This window comes from Oryzias melastigma, linkage group LG8, assembly GCF_002922805.2.
Source record: "Oryzias melastigma strain HK-1 linkage group LG8, ASM292280v2, whole genome shotgun sequence".
NCBI lineage: Eukaryota > Metazoa > Chordata > Actinopteri > Beloniformes > Adrianichthyidae > Oryzias > Oryzias melastigma.
In genome coordinates, this window is record NC_050519.1 from 19993308 (window position 1) to 20017082 (window position 23775).

Below are 23775 nucleotides of genomic sequence, written 5' to 3' on the forward strand. Positions count from 1 at the left end.
CTAAAGATGTTAAACGTCCTGGAATAACCTTCTAAATGTCCAGACTCAAGCTATTCAACAGTCTCCAGAGGCAAAACACAACCTAAAACTTACAGGTTCATTGTTTTTATTGTTTCGTAGACATGTTAATCAAAGAGTACTGTTACAGTAAGGTTATTAGACACTATAAAGCGTTGCTTTCCGTCACAGAGTATTAGCAGTGAGATCAGGCTGAACTGAACACACCCTTCACACTTGTTCAGGCATGAGCGGCAGTCCTTCGTACGGACTTGTAAAAGACAACAGCAATCGCTGCTCGTGATGAAACTCTCCCCCGGGCAATCCAATTGATTTCTGATGTTGTTACTGTGACTTTAGCAGTAACTAAGACAACAGCTGCTCCCGCTCAGAGACACAGGGATGAGTCAGCCGTGAAGCCCTTCCCAAACACTAACGTTCACACGGACAACACCTCACAGTTGCTCCAGATCCTCCGGTTGCTCCGAACACTATCAACAATCGGGATGCAAATGACTCCGGTCCAGTCCTGACTTCCAGGTGTTGGAGCTCCTCCTCTATTGTCAGGGAGGGACACAAAGGAGAGGAACAGCCTAGAGGAGTTTGTAATGAGTCTGGGTGCAGGTTGAGATCATCTGTGGGAGGTGAGGTGAAAACAACAGTTTTTAAGCTTTGACTAAACTCAAAATGACCAGAAGAGGCTGAGCGAACTCAGTACCCAACTTTGGATTTAGTTTCCAGGTGTTTCTGTCAGTGACAGAAAAGGTAAGCTTCTTTTTTCTTTTTAGAAGAATTAATCGGGCGTTTCCTAGAATTCCTAGAATAATGTCAAGTATTTTGCTTTTTTTTTCTTTTCTTTTTTTTAAGTCACACAATGAGAGCAGTTTGCAGTCTTATCAGAGCCATCTGTCATGAGTGTGCTCACAGCTTCATATTCAAATCTCCACAATCTTTCACACATGGAAACTTTTTCTGTGTCCAAAAATTTAAGCAGCAACCAAAACACTTCTTACATACTTTGAAACTAGAAAAACAGTTTAAAAAAATGTTGAGAGGCAGCTACGTCTGCATTTCGGGCTGCAGGGACTGACGATCAGACGTGAGGAAGGGGATATCTCATGAGCTCATGCTGAAGAGCTTTCTGGATTCCTCTGTGTTCTCTTCTTCCACAGCCTTCTGTTTTTGTCCTGCAGCTTTAGCTCAGCTTTGTTCTGGCATGTTTGTACACTCCCTGCTCCGACACCAACTCTTTTCCTGGTTTGCTTCTAGAGTATCAGTCTTTTGCTTTCTGTTGGGTTTGGAGACTAACGCGCTGCTCTTCTTGCAGGAATATTTGCCAAAAGGAAAGCTTTTTCCTGAAAGGATTCCGGAGTTCTTAGGTGATCATGGCGTCTTCCTTGAAAACGTTTCTTTTGGTCGCCCTCTTCTCTGCCTCTCTGGTCTGTTTATCCCAGTCGTCCAACAGCAGCTCGATCCGCCCTTCGTCCAACACCTCTTCCTCAAATAATACCTACCTAAAGGGTGTACGAGGCTGCGGTGCCAAACTAGATCCGATATACAGGTACCTGTGCGACCGTCGGGCAGCGTGGGGGATCGTGCTGGAGGCTCTGGCCTCCACGGGCTTCCTCTTCAGCGCAGGCCTCCTCTTCGGCCTGTTGGTCTGGTTCCTGTGCTGGTCGTCCTGGCGTCACTCGGGATGCGACTTCGGGGGGACGGTCTTCTGCATATCGCTGTTCCTGCTGGCCGTAGCCGGGCTCTTCGCCACCACCTTCTCCTTCATAATTGAGTTAACGCCCCTGACCTGCCCCACCAGGATCTTCCTCTTCAGCGTCCTCTTCTCGCTGGCCTTCTCCTGCCTGCTGGCCCGCTGCTTGGCCATGCTGGGTTTCGCTGCGGCCCGTGGGTGGAGCGAGGCCGCCTTGGCTTTGGGGCTCTTCGCAGTGCAGGTCATCATCTCCACTCAGTGGCTGATCGTCGTGCTGGTCCGGGACAAGAAGCCATGCGAGTACAGCCAGGCGGAGTTCGCCATGCTGCAGATCTATGTGCTGTGCCTGCTGCTCATCAGCTTGATCGTGTCCTTCCACATCCTGTGCCCCTCCTGCTCCATGGACAGCTACAGCTACATGGGGCCCACCAACCAGAAGTCGAGGGTGCATGCAACACTGATCTGCATCACCCTGGTCCTGTCCGCCTCCATCTGGGTGGTGTGGATCGCCATGCTAACTAGAGGAAACGCCGAGATAGGCCGCCGACCCACCTGGGACGACCCCGTGCTGAGCATCGCCCTGGTGGCCAACGGCTGGGTCTTACTGATAGGACACGGACTGGTTCAGGTGGCCTTCTTCTGCAGTGGAGAGGCAAACACCACTGCCATGCCGCTAAATTTTGGGGGCTGGACGAGCCCCAACGCTGACAATGCACGACCGGGGAGCCAGAACGGAGGGAGGGAAAATGGAAGCCACGAGACTGAGAGCAACATCAGCAAAGGTGAGAAGATTTCTTTAGTTATTAGGCAACTTAACCCTTTGAAATAATGTAACATGTCGACTGGTCATGCACCTGACAAAAGCCTAATGGATTACCGATTCACGGTGATTCAAAAACATCAATGCTGGAGCTAAAGCTCTGAGGTTAAAGGGTTAATGTCTGCATTCAAAAGCAGCATTGGTTAAGCTCCACTCTTTGATGGCTGTTAAAAAAAAAAATTCTGAAGCAAACACAAAAATACTAAACGCTGCAGTTCCTCAATTTACCAGCCTAGAGCGCCTAGTGTAGTCTAGAGTCCAAAATCTTTTTTCAATTCTCATTCCTGTATCCTATATTTATTAGAAGATTGAGATATATTTAAGCGCCAGCTATTTATTAAAGCTTATAATTGTGTTGTTCAGTTGTCAGGTGGGTGGATTGTTTGGGTTGGTTTTTCCCTCCTAATTGCAAAATTTAAAAAAAAATTGAGTGGAAGCAAACTACACAAAAATGGCTCCACCTCATTTTTCTGTCCTTGAGACTCATATGAGGAATGTCGGATTAGTCTAAAAACATCTCAAAAGGAAAAGCCAAAAATGTTCGAGGTCATGAAATGCATCTCCAAGACTTATCACAGTAGTTAGTTTATTACTGAAGCCAAACTCCATTTTGATTTCTGTTGTAAATACTCTTTTACTTTCTTTTTTTTTTTTTTTAAACTTGTCCTGTTCAACAGCTGAGCCAACAGATGTGGGCTGAGAGCTTCTTGTGTTGGGCAGATTTTACTGTCACAACAGGGATTTATTGAGTATAAACCCCTGTTGTATTTAATGCTAAACTTTATTTATATTGATTATGTTTTATTTTATTTATTTATTTTTCTTTGTCGTTGGACCGGACGGAAAAAGGGAAGAGGGTGGGGGAGGGGTGGGGGGGAAGATAAGATGGCAACAGAGGGAAGCAACATCATAAAACAACCAGGACTAAGTGATAAACTAGAATGGGCGGGGCCTGTCTACACACACACTCTATAGTTGCACACACACTTGTTGGCCAAAATAGTCTCCGCATTTAAACTGAACATACTCACATATACTATACATATACTACACATGTACTCAATTCAACTGTAACAGCAGCTCACACACTCCATCAGATAAAGACTTTCATTCTATCACACAAACGGTTAATACTCCAAATACTAAATACTCCACTTTTCTATTAGATTGAATTGGGATTCGAACTGGACTAAAAAGTTACCTTAAAGCCAAACACATTCTCACTCCCAACTCCTGATTTGGATGTATGGTTCTGGATCCCTCTGCATCACTTTTTGATGTTTTAAGAAACCCTAACTCGTTGTTTATTGATGTGCTGGCTGTTCCCATTAAATCAGGGGTCCCCAACCTCCAGGCCGCTTGGTACCGGGCCACAGCCGGGGGAAAAAGCATATGTAAATCAGGGGTCAAAAACCCTCGGGTTGTGGTCTGGACGCGGTAATGGATGTGGAACAGGGTTAGGGTACCGGTACTGGTTGTGGAACTGGGTTAGGGTACTGGTACTAGACGTGGAACCACGTTAGGGTACCGGTACTGGATGTGGAACTGGGTTAGGGTACCGGTACTGGTTGTGGAACTGGGTTAGGGTACTGGTACTAGACGTGGAACCACGTTAGGGTACTGGTACTGGATGTGCAACTGGGTTAGGGGACTGGATGTGGAACTGGGTTAGGGGACTGGATGTGGAACTGGGTTAGGGTACCGGTACTGGTTGTGGAACTGGGTCAGGGTGCTGGTACTAGACGTGGAACCACGTTAGGGTACCGATACTGGATGTGGAGCTGGTTTAGGTACTGGTACTAGACGTAGAACCACTTTAGGGTACTGGATGTGGAACAGGGTTAGGGTACTGGTACTAGACGTGGAACCACGTTAGGGTACCGATACTGGATGTGGAGCTGGTTTAGGTACTGGTACTAGACGTGGAACCACGTTAGGGTACAGGTACTGGATGTGGAACTGGGTTAGGGGACTGGATGTGGAACTGGGTTAAGGTACTGGTACTAGACGTGGAACCACTTTAGGGTACCGGTACTGGATGTGGAACTGGGTTAAGGTACCGGTACTGGTTGTGGAACTGGGTTAGGGGACTGGATGTGGAACTGGGTTAAGGTACTGGTACTAGACGTGGAACCAGGTTAGGATACCGGTACTGGACATGGAACTGGGTTAGGGTACCAGTACTGGATGTGGAACTGGGTTAAGGTAACGGTACTGGATATGGAACAGGGTCAGGGTACGGGTACCCGATACCCTGAAATGGTTCTGGGTTCATTACCACGTCCGGAGGGTTGGACCCGTGATTTAATGGGAACAACCAACAGATCAGAAAAGTTAGGGACACCCAAAACATCAAGACTGACGCAGAGGGGTCCTTAAGTATACGTCCATATCTGGCGAGTTGGGAGTGAGAATGTGTAGTAAAAGTACGTTCACACCGGGCATTTGACATGCATTCAAGAACACAGTGTGTATTCTTGAATGCATGTTTTGCCTGTGATGTTCAGGCTGCAAAAGCAGCATATCTTCTTTTGAGGGCTGACAGTATATCTTCCAATTGTAGCTCGTCTCTTATTGACGCTGGTTTCCAATAGCCGCCGGGTATAACAGGTGTTCATTCCTTTCTTAGCTGCTGGTCTCCAATAGTGACCGGGCTTCTGCCCATCTTCCCCGAATTGTGCCGACACCAGGTGTCTGTAGTATTTGTATTGTGAGCTAATGTAGTGATGGCCAAGAAAGATTTAGAGTTTAAACTCTGTGCAGTGACAGAGGCCAAAAAACATCCACACCACAATTTAGGGTGGATCCTAAACCTATCCGAGAATGTCGCAAGCAGACGGTGATACTGTGAAGACGGCTGCATATCAATTTCCTGGTGCAAAAAAGTGAGCGATGAATCAGAAGAACTGGTTTGAACATGGATGATTAGGTAAAGACAGAAAGGTATGATGGGTCTCCAGGGAAATGATTCACATGAAGGCGAAGAGGATGTTCGATGAATGATGCTTCAAAGAGAAGAGAAACGTTCGCAGCCAGAGCTAATCAGAACAATGTTCTTATCATTTCAATGAGTCCTAAGATGTTCATCTGGTGTCGTCTGTATTTTTGACTGATTTCAATGCAAAATGAACCCATTAGCCATCGCCATTCTGTCTGTGATGACGCCTGTCTCTTATAAACGCCGGTCCTATATGTGCTTTATTTTTGGAATAAAGACCAGGGCTACAATTGAAAAATGCAGTATATAGTGTTCTTCTTTTGTTATTGTTCATTAGCGTATGTCCACCACCTACAGTTGGAGGAGGTTTGGTGTGAAATGTCAAAGCAGTGCAGATCTGGTGAACTTCTTAATATTTGAAAGACTTGGTGTGATAGAATTCCAGTCGGGGACAAACTAGAATGAATCATTTCTCATTTTTTATTGATCCATTTTCAAACAATTGGCACTTCCACGAATCGTCACTACCAAATCCAAGTCCCTGATTGGTCAAACTTCAACCAAGTTTAGCGTTCAATGGCCTTCCGGTCTGTACGTAGAGCCCGAAAATGGTCATAAAAACTTGTGTGTAGCAACACATGAACGCCAGTGTTTCTGATACAGAAGCCCAAAACCTGCATATGCACAAGTTTATATAGAATTTTCATTGAAAGTGGAGACTTGAGAGCGTGTTGCTAAGGGCGCTGTGAACGTACCTTGAGGTTGACAAAACCTAGTTGCAGATACTTTTAATTCTGCTTCAAATTAAAGTCAGTTTTGGTTTAATTTTCCTGTTTTAATTTTCCTGTTTTCATATTGAGATACTGGCCCTATGTTACAGCAGTTTTTTTATTACATTTTTTAAGCGTCAGACATCGGTTGAGTTTTATTAGAGTTTAACATAATGAAATGAACAATTCCTCCGCTCGGTTGTGCCCCTGGATGTCACTTTTACTGCACCGTCCTGTTTATTTGAAGGTAAGCTTGTAAAAGAGTTCTGTCAGATTTACTGCAATAAATCATGAGGTAATAAAAACAGGTGCATAACTGCACAAGCAGGCTTTTACTGCTGCAGGGGGAGGAGCTAGAGCAGAAAGGAAACCTCGTGATACCCACCTTCAGGCAGGTTAAGAAACCAAAGGAGCCGGGTAACCTCTGGGGGTTTGGTTAAGTCTTCATGTAGTCTGACAAAAAACAACTTTTACATCAGAAAAAAACAATTTACGAACTTTTTCCAAATCTTTCTCTAAATGTTTTTGTTAGATTTATTACAGTTTGATTCTGTTATTAAATCTCAAAGTAACTGCTGTCAAAAGGGGTGTGGTCTTTGAGACAGTGAGTTTGAGGTGCTAAACCTGTTTTACTGCTGAGCATTAGGAAGGCGGGGCTTAGCAGTGCCAATCAATGCCAAAAGAACTCCCCTTAAGATGTTTTCCACAGAGGACTGCCTTTAATAAATCTAATTTCTGCTCTTATTTGTCTCACAAAATCAACTTTCAGGAAGTTCAAATGTTAAATTAAAAAAGGTGAAAGCTGAACCGTTGCTGGGAATGTTTGATTGAACTAGAAGTGTTCTTACAACTAAATATAAGGAATTTCAATTTGGAAATAAAAAAAAGTTGATTCTTGTGAACTGCAAAAAAGGACCGTTAGAAATAAGTCAAAAATTCTTTCTCTGTTAGCACATCTTCTTTAACCCTTTAACACCTGAGGCATATAAAATCTTTAACATGCTGCAACTTTTCAACTGTAAACACGATCAATGTAATTCCAGCAGATTTTGGAGGAGAAAAACTGCTGGAATCTGCAGGAATGACGCTGATTGTGTTAACAATTAAAAAATGACAGTAATCAAAGAATATAAACACTGGAGCTCCGGTGTTAAAGGGTTAAATTAGAAAAACAAAAACTGTCAATGGAGTGAGACAAATGGTTTTACCAGAAATTCTTACTTTTTAGAAAAATATTCTGGTCATGTTTTCCTAAACTAAGATTATATTAAAAAAAAAATTCTCACATTTATTTTAAGACATAAAATACAATTTTATTTTTTTTAACAAAGATCTTTTGACATTCTTACGATTCCGATGAGCGGATTCTTCAACAGGAGGAATAGTAAAAATCTAAAAAAACCTATAAGCAATTTATCGTATTGTTTGGTAAACCTGCATAAATATATATTTTTTCATTTTCAAAAATCCTTAAAAAAAAGAAAAAAATAGATAAGGTTTATATTCAAGTGCACATCTGCTATTTAAGTCCCACTCTGATCAACTTTTGATCAGTTTTTAACTGTGTTCTATTGGTGCAGAGTAAGCCTGCCCCCACTTCCCATCACCCATCTACAGTCTCCCACTAGCTTACAGCCCCTCACACATCCAAACTAACATCCCCGGTGCAAAAAAAGCATCAATCTCTCTTAGAGCTGTCCAGCCGTACAGTTTTGATCCAGATTCCAGCTCAGACGAGGAAAACAAAGACGTTCATGGATCTATTTGTCTGGAAGTGGAAGCATCAGAATGGGGTGGAGCATGAAGCCTGTGGTCCGCCCAGAATATTTTCTATTTCACAAATACGGTCTTTTCAAAGAAATACTCAGAAATGCTTAATTTCCTTTATATATGTGCTCAATAACATGCTGTCAGAGTGAGTCTTTAAGCCATACAGTAAAATATCCCAAAAAGTTCACCTGAGAAAGACAGAAAGTCCTAAAACTGATCATCTTTGAGTTAGTTTTGAGTAAATCTGAGATCAAACAGGTACATTTCAGCCTAAATATAATTCTATTAAATTATTTTATTATAAACTGCATGTTAATATCAGCCAACAACCATCAAAGGTGATCTGCTCATGATGATTATCTCCCCCGTCCTCCACAGGCAGAACCGATCCCAAACTGCGATCCCCCTACGAGTCCGGCTTCTCCATGGAGGTGAGCAGGATCTCTGATCTGTGAGCTGCATATGTGAGCTGAGATGATGACGGAGTCACTGTGTCTTCCAGGAGATCGACCCTGCCAAAGACTACACCATTCCTCGCCCTCAGACCACCAACTACACCGAGCCTTACGATTAAGAGAAGCCGAGGCAGCCGGACGACCTTCAGGGTGAAAGTGGAGAACTGTAAATATCATAATGTATATAGTGGAGGGCACAGGAGGATGGAGCCCCCCCATCATGGAGACTGGGCAGCTCTTTCTCCTCTGATGGGGAATCTGCGTGAAAGCTGGAAGCCAGCGTGTCAGGCGCCACGGGCTGCTGGGAGACGCTTCATAATGGCCCCGGAGTGGTAAAGGAGATGTAAGGAGATGTGAAACTGTCACTGTGGAGGTGTCAAGCTGCTGAGGAGCGCAGGAGGGGGGGGCACTGACAACACCACCGCACAGGAAGGCTGTCAGCTCTGTATGACGGCTTGCTTCTTCACTGGTTTTTATCTGAAGAGGGTCTGCTGGTGGGAAAATAATCCACTGAAGGACTTCAGGAAAGCACAAAAAATGTTTTTTGCTTGTAAATTGTTTGCATCAATAAAAATGGATCTGAAGAAGCTCTAAATGTGTCTTTTGAGCTCAGAAAAATGGAACAGAAAGTGTTGCAGTTTCACCACCAGATGGCAATGTTGAGTCAGTCTGTAAAGGCTGGAAGGAAGTCTCCCAGTCTGACAAACTGATCCGACTTCCACCAACACACTCAAAAATCTACGTTTTTCAGGCTTTAATCTCACACCTTCAATCTTTTCCGCCATCTTCAATTACTTTGAGCGTGCCATCAAACTGGCATGTGACCTCCAGTGGATTTTAGCAATTAGCAGATATGAGGTTCAGTGCAACCTCCAACCCATTTACAGTCATCAACCCCAAACCCAATTAAAGCTGGTCCTGTCCTGCAGCATCCTGGACGGCAAAGACCGACTGTTTTTACTAGTCTTCTTTTCCTAGAGTGCCTTGAAGCAAAAAATTTACCCCCACTTAAAATTCCACCAAAATCTGAACGCACATGTATCCGGGGAAAATGAATTGTTAGTATAAAATTCATAAAAATGATGACATCACAATGAGAAAGCACCTAAAGTGGAATCTAATAAGTAGCTAAAAAATAAATACATTTTAAAATCTGTTAAACAAAACACGTAAGTCGACAACAACAACTAAAGTTTCGTTGACCTTTGACCTCGGGAGAGGCTGCCATCTTAAATTTTCCAAGAAAAAAAACTCCAGCTCTCCTGGGAATTTCAATATATTGCCTCCTAACTCATTGAGCATCATTGAGAAGCTTCTTGGGGGAAAAAAAAACGTTTTAAAGTTTGAACAGCGTTAGCATGCCGAGCTTGCAAAAGTGGCGATTTTTTTATTTTTATTTTTTTGCTGGAATATTCTTCACCAAAATCCTCCCTAGTGTTTTTCATGCGATTAATTTTTGGTGAAATTAATTAATCTAATCAATCGATTTTAATCGCTATTTTTTGTTACCCATTATTAGCTGTAAATTTTGAGGAATTTTATTTAAGTTTGTGACGGTCATTAAAAAATGAAGATAAAACTTTATTACAAAAGACTTCCAACCTTTACTTTGACACTACCAATCGGTAAAGTGAACTTTCCCTCTAAAAATGATGCAATTTTTTTTTTACTTTTCATGACGATCACCTTTCTCGAAAAGGGGCTGTTACCATGGCAACGTGATGCAAAGCAAATTAAACAGTCCGCCTTTGTAAAACAACATTTAAACTTAAAAATGTAACAGGACTGAAGCTTTGATAATGTGTTTAATATGTTTTTTTCTTAAGTGACCATGGTATGAGCCAGATGAAACACTTCTAATGATTCTAATATAAACTTTTTTGAGCTTCATATTTTCTGTTTTAAAACTTTTTTCACTTTAAACTACTTCTTTTTTTGTTTCAAATCTGGAAACTTTTGGCTCACACTGAAAGGTCCCAGCCAGGACTTGAACTAAGACCGTCTCTCTGTGAGGCAAGAGTGCTGACCACTACACCACCGTGCAGCCTTCACCTTAATATTATGAAAATGCAAAGCGTGGCTCGAGCTGTAAAAAACAGTGTGAACATATCAGGAAAGTGGGCGTGGCCAACCAAAACCTGTTTCCAAGGAATTTCAATCTTTACTTTTATCGATTCCTCTAGAAACGACAGACTTGTTCATCGCCTCCAGGCGACTAAAAACTATATTTGTTTTAAGTTTTCTTCATAACCTGTAGCCCTGACCAGGCAGGCAGAAGGGGAGCGGGATGGTCGTGTAGCGTCTGCTCAGTCGGTGCTGCAGCTTCTACTCCACACTTCCCTCTCTTGGTTGACAGGATGAGGCGGTTGGAGATTTGGGTGAAGAAGAATCGAGACAACTGTCATGAGCAAAGTTTGGATTTTTCTGTCATCTTCATCTCTACGGTTCCATACGAGATACAGATTAATAGAAACCCTGTTAAGAACGGTCACAAAAGCCTTTAATAAAAACCAAACCGTTTATTTATTATGTACATTCAATAATAATGAGAATAATAAACTAGAGGCAGACACAACAATGGCAAAATTAAACATTGTGAGAAAATACATGTCACTTACTTAAAAAAAAAAGTCACTTGGATAAATGGGTTTTTAAGAGCATGTGACCCCAAAAGAAAAGAAAACATTTTGTCCACATGCAATAGAAACCCACTTCTGAGATCTCTGTACAGAACGTCGCACAGCGCGGGGCGGGGGGGTCCACGTCAGCAGCTGAGGAGAGCCTTCACCAGACCTCCGGGAGCTCCGAACGCGCTCACCGTCACCTCTCCGTCTTTAGAAGCCGACCACGGGAACCTGATTGAAGTTTGCACCTGATTTGACTGGTGATCGCCGTGGCGACCACAGAGGCCCACAGCAGAGATTACCCAGAATCCCGAACCTGACTGACTTTGCGGTTTCAAATCCATGGAGCTTCACTGCGCTTCCTATCACTGCTGCGGCATCACAAACACCTCCTCCTCCTCCTCGCTCGGTGAACCTCCTCTTCCCCTCCAGCATTTGAGTTCATGCACAAATGGAAAACACGCCTTCCCGCCTTCAAAAACATGCATAGCCACACGTCTGGAAATACTCGTAAAGCACAATAACACAAAAAAGGAGGTAATGCTCGTCGGAAACACTCACTGGACCTACTGCGCACAGTCATACCAAACAACAGATTCCAGCCTGCAGCCCCCCGAGCACGGCGGGGGCGCCGTTACTCTGTCAGCTAATGAGTAATGGCTCTGCTTCACAACATTCCCCGCCGAAGCCGCCACGCTCAGCGCTGGAGGGCACTTCCCGCTGGGCCTCGGGGCGCCCCGGCCCTGTCGATGCAGAGCATCCCCCCCCCCTCCTCCAGAGCGTCCCTCGTGTCTCCCATTTGATCGGATCTCCTCTGCAGCAAACGCATCGACCGAGCCAGCTTCAACCACCGATGCCGATGGGAAAAAAAACCTCACAACGACGACGACCTTTCGACTTTTCTCCGGTGCTGCTACAACACTGCACTGTAAAAACTCACAGACTTAAAAAAAAAAAAAAAAAAAATCGAGCACAAAAGTAGGAAATGCATCTGGACCAAAACAATGTGCTTCTCTTTTAAAAAAGTCTTTGGAACCAAACAGCTGCAATAAAAGTACAAACACAAACATGGCTAACCCAAACTCTTCAGGACGTCCTTGACCAGGGCGAGCCGTCCACGAGAACATGATGACGGCGAGGACTCGCCCATGTGGAAAGATGAATATAAATAGACAATCGATGACAGAATCCCATCATTTCACACTTTTCGCACTTCATTAGATTCCCTCAGCCTCGGCTCTCCTGATGGGATCCACTAAGTCCGGATCTTCTAATTGACCGCAGATCTAATCTGTGTCCCGCTTGATGGGCTGCATCGCTGGAATGTAAGACGCATCAGGATGCAGAGATGGACAGAAGACACTCCGGCAGATCAAAGAGGAGTGGAAAAAAGGAACCCAGATTTTATAATCTGAGGACAGCGGTGCTGCAGACAGAACCAATAAAACACGTGCTGATCAGCAAATGAGTCGACAGATGGAGTTCGTCCACATCTCTCACAGCTCCTTCTCAATGGCAGAAAAACAAGAGTTGAGGTAATGCAGAAAAGAAGAGTCACTTTTTTCTTTGTCGCTTTTTTTCTTTTTGTCTTTTTTTTGTGTTTGGTTTTTTTCTCGGAGGGTTTTCTTTTCCAACACTTGGGACAAAAGTTGTCATTTGAAAGTGACAACAAAAACAAGGAGGATATAGTACATAGTTGCTGAAAGACGAGTGGTTTGCTGAGAGTTCAGGATTCTAGCTTTGGAAAAAGTAAACATTATTCCTATATGTCCTGAATCTTTAATTCTTTTTTTTTATTCTATAGCGTTGAACTGCAGGGATGGTGTTGATGTAGCTTTATATGGATGTAGTGTCTAAAAGTACCTTTGTACAATAGTGTTGTGGCAGTTCTGGGATCAGAACAGGGGAGCGTGGAGGACGCTGGTGGCCTGCTGCTAACTGATCGGGTCTCACGGGGCAGTGGATCCAGTTCATCGGCTCGGAGGAGAAAGGGCTTTGTAGTGTGGCGGATGGAGCAGGAGCAGCGGTCCTCCCCCCTCAGGTCCGTAAGTGTTCCCTAACACCCCGCGTCCTGCCCGGACGTGCAAAGCAACAGCAGACTCCAGCTTTCGGGGGACAGTCCTGGCAGTTTTTCACGGATTCGACGTCAGACGGAGGAGGACTCGATGATGTGGCGTTGAGCCTTCGGGCTACAAAAGGGAGAAAAATGACTAAACGGGTGAGTTGGAACTATAGTCTGCCAGCAGAGGAATGGAGGGGAGCTCTCGCCACACGGGGGCTGGGCCAGAGGGGGGTTCCTCAAGTGCAGCTGTTGGTTCTAGTATGGAGCAAACCTGCTGTATCCCGCTCGATATAAACTGGCCTGAAAGACACAAAGACAGAACGAAAATCAAACAAGGCTTTCTGGGACTCAACCAGAGTGCAATTTTTTATAAACTATATTAATTTAATTATAACGTTTATTTTTTTTTTAAGTGTTTAAAAAAATTCAGCAAATCTGTTTTTTCTTTATGCATTAAAGATCCACCTCGATGAAAATTATGTTTTTAAACATGTTCTTGGAGAATTTTTCAAATAACAGAGGACATATATTAAGAAAATTCAGATTAAATCAGCATCTCTGAGGACTTCCTTGTTTAAATCGTTGTGTATCAGGAGCAGACGGGAAAATACCGTTTGAAAAAGATCGTAATTGTGACAGAAAAGTTCCTGCTCCATTCTGATGCATCCATTCGTAGACATATAGACCATTAACGAATTTAGCGGCGTTTACATGTGCAAAATGTCCTTGATCGGATCAAAGATCAGATTAGAAAAGAACTGTGCACGTTGGCCCTGAAAAACTTTATCAGATTGTAACAAAAGTTTCCATGCGTCACACGGTTGATTAGAATAAATCATTGTGACATGAGCAGAACTGTCTAAAATTCTGGAAATATCCGTAGAAGAAGAAATAGTGGGTTCCTTTGATCCTCTGAGCGTACTTTCATTATAATATTTTTAAGTGACTGTTCGCTCCTAATTCTCTAAATCCCAGCAGCAATGCATCAATGTGCATCTTGGCTGCACGTAAATATCATAATAACATCAGCTTTTATTTTGTCTGGACATGATTGGAAACACGAATTCACTGATTTTTTGCACAGTTTCTCAGGACTGTTCGGAGCGACATTTCTGCATTCACAATTGAAATGTATATTTTACATCAACCACGATCAGATCAACAAACAGTTTAACCTACCAGTCTCGATCGGAAGGAAATTTGGATCCCAGTGAGTCTGATCGGGTTCTGAATGGCGTGTTTACGTGACGCATTTTTATTCTGATCAGGTGTTTATTCCGATTATTTGTGTCCATGTAAACGTAGCTTTCCTGGAATCTGGATCAAACCTTTACAGCAGGATTGCTCTGAAATTGATCACCATTTTTGGTTAGATTGGGGATGTGAGGGGCTGTGAGCTAGCTGGAAGCTGGAAGCTAAAAAGTTCAGTTACAGGCGACAGGAAGAGGAGGTGGGGTCGCTTCGCAGCAACAGCCCGGCCCACAACTCAAAGGTGAATTTCTAATGATCTCCTGCCCTCTGCAGAAACCAAGTTATACAAATGACGCCGTTTTTGTTTGTTTTGAGGGGAAAAAAGAAGCCCAGTCGTGATTAAAAGACCACTGGGAACACTTTGGCTACACTCTTCAGATGACTGGAGTGAATCTGTAACTTTATAACTTCCCCAAATAATTTGGCATTGATAAAGTACGAAGTTCAGTCGTACGTTTTGGAAAGTAAATGTTATTTTTTTTTCATTTATACATCTATTCTGTTTCATTCCCCTCCCAAACTTCCTGTTTCCTTGAGGTTGGATCTATTTTGTTTCCCTCAAAAGGAATGTTTGGGACGTCTTGGGAACTACGAGCTTGCATGCTGAAGAGGTCAGAGCTCCTGCGGGGTTCCTTACCATGGCTCCCACTCCGTACGCAGCTGCAGCTGGAGCCAGAGCGTGGTATGGATCTGTGGTGTACACCCGACCATAACTGGAAGCACAAAGCAAAGCAGAGACATTTCTGGGGTGTTCTTTGAAGGACAGAGCCAAACACATTCCACTGATGGCTTTAGATGGAGGAGAGCAGCAGGGTCACCACTGACTGAAACAGACACTTTACTTTTTCAGGTCTGTGATCCTGACGCTGAAACCTCATGGGTGACGTTGTGTTCAAACTTCATTTCATTCACTGGAGTGCTCATTGGCGTGCCTCACCTGTCACTGTAGGCAGCAGCTGCAGCGGTTGCTCCGGTTACAGCGGCGGGCTGGGCGTAGCGGTAGGCAGCAGCGGCGGCGGCAGCAGCAGCAGGGTAACCTCCCTACAGACACACACGCGACACACATCATCAACATGTCCCTCGTGAAGCTGCAGCTTTGATGTGTGAATGAGGGGAAATGCAACAAACTGACATTTTAGCCAATAAAAAATAATAATTACTGCATATTCTTGTTCATGACAAAACTTTATTTAAAGTTGTACCCTATTTATTCATACTACAGTGTTCTCCCGCTTATTCGTGCTTCTTTATTTGTGGTTTCACGTATTTGGAGATTTTTTTAACAGTCATGTAACGGTTCCGGTTCATCACAAAAACTCAGACAGCTCAAGGCGCTTGTATAAAATGTTTGTGTCTGAAGGAGTTGCTGCACTGCTGAAGTGCATCTCCCAACAGCAGAGCCCACTCCACGCTCCCCCTCCACGCTCCATGACCCTGCATGGAGAAATGGCATCAACTGACTCAGAAGCAGCCAAAAAAATCCCGATATGCTGAAGAAGATAATCGCGGACGATAATTATCATCCGGAGCAGGTGTTTATTATTTGATGAAGCTGATTTTAAGGCACAGAGAAGGACACTCCTCATGTGCGTCATGATGAATGCGGTCGCTGCGGTAGAGTCTTTTGTTCTGAATTTAAGACAAAAAAACTCTTTATGTTGAGCAATACTCCAACGGTTTTTAATAAATGTTTTACAAAGCATGATCAGAAGTGTTTTTTAAGAGGATGGTGTGGCGGTGGGGGGTGCCTCTGGTCCCTAACCCCTGCGAATAAGAGGGGAATACTGTACTAGTTTTGAATAAAAATGTGAAGTTTTATCTGATTATAGCCACTAGTGCCACTTTTAGGCACACAAAGCCTCGAGTAAAGAAAATAATTTCATTTATTGACTTATTTTCCTCAAAATTTTGATTTTATTCTTTAAATTCAAACGTATTAATCATTACTATTTTTCCTGTCAGTAATCTCAGTATAGTGAGGTTTTTTTTTATTTTTGACTTTAAATTTCTAACTTTATTCTTGAAATTCCAACACAAATTTCTTAGTTCCATCAAAAAACAATATTTTAGAAAATGTATTTTATTTATATAATAGAGTTTTTTTGTCAATTGCTTTGACCAATCACATATTTTTTTATTTTAAAAAAAAGTCATAATAAATCTTTAGAAGAGGGTACAGATGTTTTTAACAGTATAATTTGTTTTAGAGTTTTAGATGTCAGTTTTTTGCATTGATGGTGTAATAAGGAGAGGTGTTTTGTGTAGTGATGTTTTATTAACGTGAGACAGCAGTGAGGTTGGAAAAAGGTTTTGTTGCCACTACAGGGGAGGTAAAACTGTAGAGGAAACACAGAAACCACCCTGGTTTTGACAGACTCTGATGTGAAGAAATACATGGAGATAAAAACCCACAGTCTGAGGGCGCTGACAGACGCTTGAGGGAATGTTTCCCTTTTATTACCATCATTAACGCTGTTTTTTTGGCAAAGATTAAAAGACAAATATTTAACAAAAAAGGTGAGAAACACAAACACACACACACACACATATATCCCTCCACACAAGCCTGGACAGACACTAACATCTCCTCACGCTGAGCCAACATGCAAGAGCCCAAACTCCACTTCAAACCTTAAGAACAGTAATAATGCTCAATTATCCCACTGCAAAAAGGCCTGCTCAGAAAAGACATGACAGCAGAGAACGCGGTTATGAAACACTCGGAGTGCGAGGAGCGAAAGGAGGTCACGGAGCAGTTAGATTTCATGCCTCCATGCAGCAGCTGATCAGCACATGTTTCGATTTTTATCCGGGGAGGGGCTGTTAATTCAGGAGGATGGCAGCTTCTCCATTTCAACATTAACCTCTGAAGCCAGAGGGCTTTTAGAGCGGCTCTGAACGCGAGCCGACCATGATTCAGGGGAAACCAAAGAGCCCAACGCTAAAGATTTAATGAGCAAAGTCAGCAGCTTAAACCACAAAATAAACTTTACATGAACATGTGAGCAACATCCATTACAGCAGCATCAGATAATCATTTTATATTCACAGTTTCCTTCAAAAATGTCAAATAGCTGGAAGGAAACTGATGAAGTTTATTTAAAACATTTACATAGAACAGCTACTTATTCTATAGTTAAGTTAGGGAAAAATGGTTTGTGAAACAGTTTATATGTGAGAATAACACTACATTTTTTTTCCTCGATACAGCGCTCATATCCAAAGAAATGGACAAAAGCAGAAATAAAACATTTCATAGCTACACACAAGAGCAGAGGTTTTAATAAAGTTTATGTTAAAAGAAATACGTGTTTTTAAAAATTCTCAAATGCGAAAAAAAGAGATGTTTTTTTAAACTAAATCAGCCAGAAATGTTTGTATTTTTTGAAATTTTGATTGAAAAAGAAAAAATGAAAATCTAGTTTCTTTCAGGTGAGAAGAGAGTTTATTTTTTGGAACTTATTAGGAAAAAAAAGAATGTATTTCAATGTAACACATTGACAGCAGGAATTTTTCTCTATTTTATTCAAAATAAAAAAAAAGTGTGCAGCACTTTACACTTTAATTTTTTTTGTATGTGAATAAATGTAACTGGTTACTTTCCAAATCTCCAGAACCCTAATTCTGTTTTATGTAGCAGACTTTTTATTTGTTTTGGCATATTGGATGAGGCTATTTCCTGGACTACAAACTGTCTTTCACATTTACTGAGAGGGGTTCATTGCTGAATTTATGAGATGCAGACTACATGGATGTAAAATGTACACATCATCCTTCCACCGCCATGCTTTAGAGTAGAAGTTTGGTTTTCTCTAAAGATGGAGGTCAAACAGTTCCACTTTAAGGTCATCTGTAAAATGTCTCAGTCTTATGGTTACTGTAGGATGTGAACTAAATTACCATTTTTATGTTCTCCTTCAACTTCAGATGATATTGAGTACTAAATTCAAAACAAAAATGATATTATAGTATTTTAGCTGCATCTATATGAGCTAAAAAAAGACAGCTTTGACAAAAATGAGATTAAAGTATTTTACTATAGTGCTGTTCTATGATGAAAGGTAAAATTATCCAATTAAATACTATGATTTTATAGATTAATAGAGCTAACAATCGTGTAGCTGCAACAAAGTCCTCTTAGGTTAATGGGATTATTATGGGATGGATTTAGTTTTTCCCACATCTTTCATTTTCATTTATTTATTAAATAAAAAGCAACAGAGCTGCACAGATGTTGGGCCTGTCTAATACCAAGTACCAAAATGTACATAAAGCTAAAATAGGGGGCACTGACTTTAGCTCATGGCTACATTTGAGGTGTTTTTATTCTTTCAAAACATCGAAAAGTGTTAATCGTATTTTTAGAATATGAAATGTTCATATTTCTGAGAGCAAACTGCTGTAATGAATGTGGTTGGAAACAGCATGCAAAGCTTTGACAGACGTGTTATCATGGTTTAGACACAGAGAAAAGATCTTTTTGCTCCCAAACCAGCAAACCAGACACAAAAAAGATTAGATCTTTGGAGCAAACGGCACAGATATGTCCCTAAGAGTAGTTTAGTTAAACTCTTCTCTGAACCACAAGCAGCAACATGTTTCAGTGAGTTAGTCCACACAAAAAAGAGTGAAATCCTAAAGCAGCTCTAACTTCCTTTATTAAAACTCAAAGAGAAAAATGCTCCGGGTCAGAAGATGATTCTCAGAGGAGGTAGTAAAGTAAAGCAATGCACACTGTGGGTTTGAGGAGTTGACCCTACCTGAGGCAATCTGGGACTAAGGACTGAGTCCTGAAACACTAGTCTATAGAGAGAACAGAAACAACTGTTGTCAACCTGGATACACACACACACACACACACACTGACGCACACAGACGCACACACCCACATCCGCCTACAGAGCAGCCTTTGTTCTGGTGGTAAACTTTCATCTTTCTATCAGGTAGTCACTCTTTACTCTTAAAAACATACACCCCCATCTGTTTCATTTCAAAACAAATAAGCAAATGTTTGATTCCTGCAGGGAAAAATCCCTTCCATGCTTCATAAATGAAGGTTTTGTGGGTCTGACCATGTGTTTCACCACTCTGCAGGCAGCTCTGTGCAGCGCATGACTGGATGCACATGCAGAATCACCCCAGAGAAGAAAATAAAAAAGGCGTGACGGGAGGGACAGATGTGTCGTGTTGTCTGGGAGTCAATTTACTTACATAGAGGTCTGCCGCTCCGTAAAACCCATCCTGATACACCACGCTGGGAGGAGGAGGAGGAGGAGAACGTAGCAGAGAAGGACAGAGAGAGGAGGAGGAGGTGGTGGAGAAAGGTACCAGGAGTGCAAATGATGGGGAGGAGGGGGGTGCACAGTCCCAAACCCAGGGTGGAGGAGGATCACAATAGAGCAAAACACAGGAGAGAGGACAGGAAGAGAGAGGAGGACAGAGAAAAAGTGGTTATTTCACACCCATGCAGCATGCAGCGGAAACAACTTCCATCGAAGCGCCACAAGTGCAGCTAAAACACGAAACGAGGCACTCGTGGGGCTCATACATGAAGTTCATTAAACAGAAATGAGACCTTTAACCACCATTGTTCCCCAGCTACAAGAGAAACCAAGGCATGGGGAGGGGGGTGGAGGTTTTAGTGGAGGGGGCATTTCCTGCATTCATCAATTTCACCTCGCTTAGCTGGGTTTAATTGGATCTTCGTGAGTAACCAAAAAACATTATTCGGTCAATTATGCTTACGGTCAGAAAAAAAAAATCACAGCAGTCACGACCCCGTCAGCCAATCATCACAGCATAACAATGACATGCACAGAGCACAAAGTGAGGGGACAAAAAAAACAAAAACAGGTCAAAGGAAAAGTGAATCGCTTGTAGCAAATCTGTGCAAACATTTGGTTTGTGTGTGCTTATGCAAATCTGCTGATGGTGGTATCTGCCTGCTTATTCAAATGAACCTTCAATGGGGCAATTCCATCAGGGAGTCACGCTCGGCTGAATGGCTTCTGATATGACAGACTCGCTGCCAATTGGACCGCTGAAAAGAGAGCGGTGTGAATAATGTTGACGTGACTGAGCTGCACAGAGACCTGGTCAAACAGAGTTTGCAGAAATTATTCATGAGGTGCCACTCAGTCGATTTGCCTAAGCACTGCACAAAATAGATGTTGGAGGGTTCTCTGCGAAATGTTCCAACTTCCACAGAATTGGGGGCAGATTTACAGCATGTGAAGTCAACAGCTGTTGTTTGCAGAAGAGGTATGTTGTTCTTTACCCAGGGTAGGCAGGAATGGCAGGCTGGGGCACGGCGGCCCGCACGGCGCTGTAAACGGGCCGGCCACGGCCCCGGAGGTGGGCACCGCGGAACGCTGCAGCTGCTGTGGTGGCTGCAGCTGCTGCTGCAGAGGGGTACGGAAAACCTGGAACTGCAGGGGAGGAGCAGGAGGAGAAAGACATTAGCTAATGTAGGAAAGACGGATGATCATTCAAATGAGAAAAAAATATCCATTTAGGGGTTCATTTGAACTGAGATGGTCCAAGAAATAAGAAACAAGAAAGTTGTCCCTTCCATCGGGTTGGTCTGCTTGCACATTGCACTTTGGGAGCAGATAATACCTGCAGACAATTTTATGCAGCTAGAATTGAAGCTTATTGGATCTTGCTAGCAACTAGGAAATACCTGCTGGCAAAATCCCATAGAACTCTACAGAGAAATAAACAGCTGTTAGTCATTCTATTTTTCAGAATAACCATTCCAGCCCTGACACTTTTTCTTAACATCTTGCTAATCCATTTTTTCCCCCGTTTTTTTGCACTATGTCATAAACTGACCAATCAGATGCTTCAGTATAGGCATGTGGTGCCCGCTGGCCCCACCTCCAACATTTGATTGACAGATTCTCCTGAGCTACTTTCAGTGGAAAAAAAGTGCACTTTGAACAAGCTCACTCATGATTGGTGACAGTTGTTGCCATAGAAACAGTAACTCAGATTGGACCAATCATTGCCGACTGGCTCAAAATGGCGACTGAATTGGCTTCATTTGGCTGGAGCCAGAGATAAGGCATTACCTATGAGGGATCTGATACGCCTATATTTAGTCAGTGCTAGCAACAAGCCATTAATTTGAAGAACCGAACAACAACAAAGACCTTCAACCATCATATATTAATCATCACCTTCAGTTTCTCACAAATCATCATCCCTCAAAACATTTTTTTTCTCTATCCGAACTTTGGAATCTTTGTTGCTACTTCCAAAAGGTCTATTTGTATTTAGTGTGCGGTAAATCCGAGGAGCAACACTTCCTGTTTGAAGCTGGTTTAAAACAAAAGAAACTGGAGGGAGGTCAGTTCACCAGGTCGCCACTAGGTGGCTGGTCAAAGATTCAACATCCAAACAGAAAAAAGACTTAGGCCCAATCCAAATTCTTCCCTTCCTCTTCATTCAGCTCTCCAAATGGAGAATTATGAAAAAGTTGTGTCTCAGATTTTAGATGTCACTTTTGTTCGATGACGTCACCGATAACTGCTTGTCCGCTAGCGTTAGCGCGGCGTTTCCAGCGCTCAAATATACACAACAACAGTGGTTTGAAAACTTTAACAAGGTCATGCTACAGCAAAAAGTCATTATTTACATTTAAATGTAAACATCTGTGGTCCAGAGCGCACCCACATGAAAAAAGTGATACTTTGTATCCCTCCGTTTGGAGGGTCGGATTAAAAAAAAATATTCTGGACACACTTGTACTAAAAATGCCCCTTCAAATGGAGGGGAAGGGAAGGATTCGAGTTGAGTATTAAAGTCTGGCTCCAGAAGTTTTCTTTACTTCTGTGGTTTAACTAAATTTAATGGATACTATTTTTTAGTTGTTTATTTCGAAATATGTCCATTAAAATAACTGGGGTTTTAACTGAAAGCTAATAGCTGAATTTTCCGCTTCAGAAGGGCTCCAAAGACGCGTTTCTCCACCTTTATTGTTTTTTTCTTTAGTCTTAAACTTAGGTAATACATTGTTGAATTACATTAGGACTACTACTATGAGTCTCCATTGAGCGAAACATTACCTGCTTCCACTTGGAGGCAAACTAAGACTCTAGTTGATAATGTGACACTCAGTTATATTTCAGTGTTTGTAGCTCCGTAGTTGAGCAGGGTTTAATGTCATCCGAGACACAAAAAAGAACATTTCTGGAACCAAACTCCAGCTATGTTTAACTCCGTTGTAAATTGGATCCATTTCACATAGAGGTGACTGTGCGCTGGCTTGCTTGTGTAAAAAGACACCTCATGATAACTCGATGAAAAAAACGAGGGTCCAGCTACTTTTCAAAAACACGCCTGAAGCTAGAAGACAGAAGGTTCTCCTGTTGTTAGGCTGAAACAGCACAGGTGTGAATGTGCTCTTCAACCCAGAACTAACATGAAAAGTGAAGGCTTACCAGCATAGAGCTCCGGTCCATACACGGCCCCCACCATTGGACTCAATTTCCACCCTGCTGACAGTCACAAAGGACAAGTAGAGGAGAAATGGTGTAAAGAGACAATCCTATTTTACATTGAGCAGTTCATTGTTGGAGTTTTTATTGCTTATTTGTTGACTAGACATTTACCCATAAATCCACATTTGTCTATAGTCAAATAAAAAGGCTACCTGCCTGTCATCCCTCTCATTAACCCTGACATCTTTCAGCTTTTTGTCCCCACAGATGACAGACAGATGAACCATCAGTCTGCTTTACTGACGTGCCTCCTTCTGAGGAAACAAGCAGCACTGTTTCTGTTCTGCAGCTGAAAACTCTCTGCTTAATCACTCCGACTTGGTTGGCCTAAAAACTATACCAGTCCATTGTGAAAATCATCACACAAACCAGGGTTTGAGAAATGTTTCGCCACTGAGATTCATTCAACATCAGAAACAATATCTTATATTTTTCTCTGTTTTTAAGTCAATGATTCTTGGGTTTATTGTGAACTTCCTCCATCTCTCAGGTTAAATAACTAGTTTAAAAATAGTCTTTTAAACCAAGTTTGTTTCTGAATGGAAATTTAAAAAACAAATAGATATATCACTGAACCAAGTCCAATTGAATCCTGAAACAGTGAAATAAAATTGGATTAATTAAACATTTTGTTAGTGGTTCCTCAGCCTGAACTGAAAAACGTTTTAGCGTGGGACTATCTAGAGTCTTGGATTTTAAAAGCAATTCCGACACCATGCTCACTTATTTTTTAAACAGCAAGTATGACGTCACCAATTATACAAAGTGAAAACCTAATCAATATATGCATTTTACAACGACTATTTATGAATCCAATGTGTTTTGATGACAAAAACGTTGATTTTTTAAATCAAAAAAAAAATTAAAACTGTTTTTTTT

The 23775-nt window shown here is 42.2% G+C and overlaps 2 protein-coding genes across 2 annotated transcripts in view; one reads left to right on the plus strand and one right to left on the minus strand.

Annotated features, from left to right (window-relative positions):
- The first annotated feature begins 347 nt into the window (after nucleotides 1-347).
- On the plus strand, nucleotides 348-9196 carry LOC112145897 (G-protein coupled receptor family C group 5 member D). The gene is made up of 4 exons (XM_024271378.2): nucleotides 348-762; nucleotides 1325-2484; nucleotides 8379-8431; nucleotides 8503-9196. Exons 2-4 carry the CDS (start codon nucleotides 1383-1385, stop codon nucleotides 8572-8574), a joined length of 1227 nt encoding a protein of 408 aa, XP_024127146.1. The 5' UTR covers nucleotides 348-762; nucleotides 1325-1382; the 3' UTR covers nucleotides 8575-9196.
- Nucleotides 9197-10954: 1758 nt separating this feature from the next.
- Nucleotides 10955-23775, minus strand: part of LOC112145894 (RNA binding protein fox-1 homolog 2) — a gene marked incomplete at its 5' end in the record, with an annotated part of 64675 nt that continues 51854 nt past the window's right edge. Inside the window, 6 exon segments of the mRNA XM_024271374.1 lie at nucleotides 10955-13441; nucleotides 15030-15105; nucleotides 15330-15433; nucleotides 19604-19646; nucleotides 20670-20820; nucleotides 22837-22893. Coding sequence (XP_024127142.1) covers nucleotides 13397-13441; nucleotides 15030-15105; nucleotides 15330-15433; nucleotides 19604-19646; nucleotides 20670-20820; nucleotides 22837-22893 — 476 coding nt within the window. The 3' untranslated portion in view covers nucleotides 10955-13396.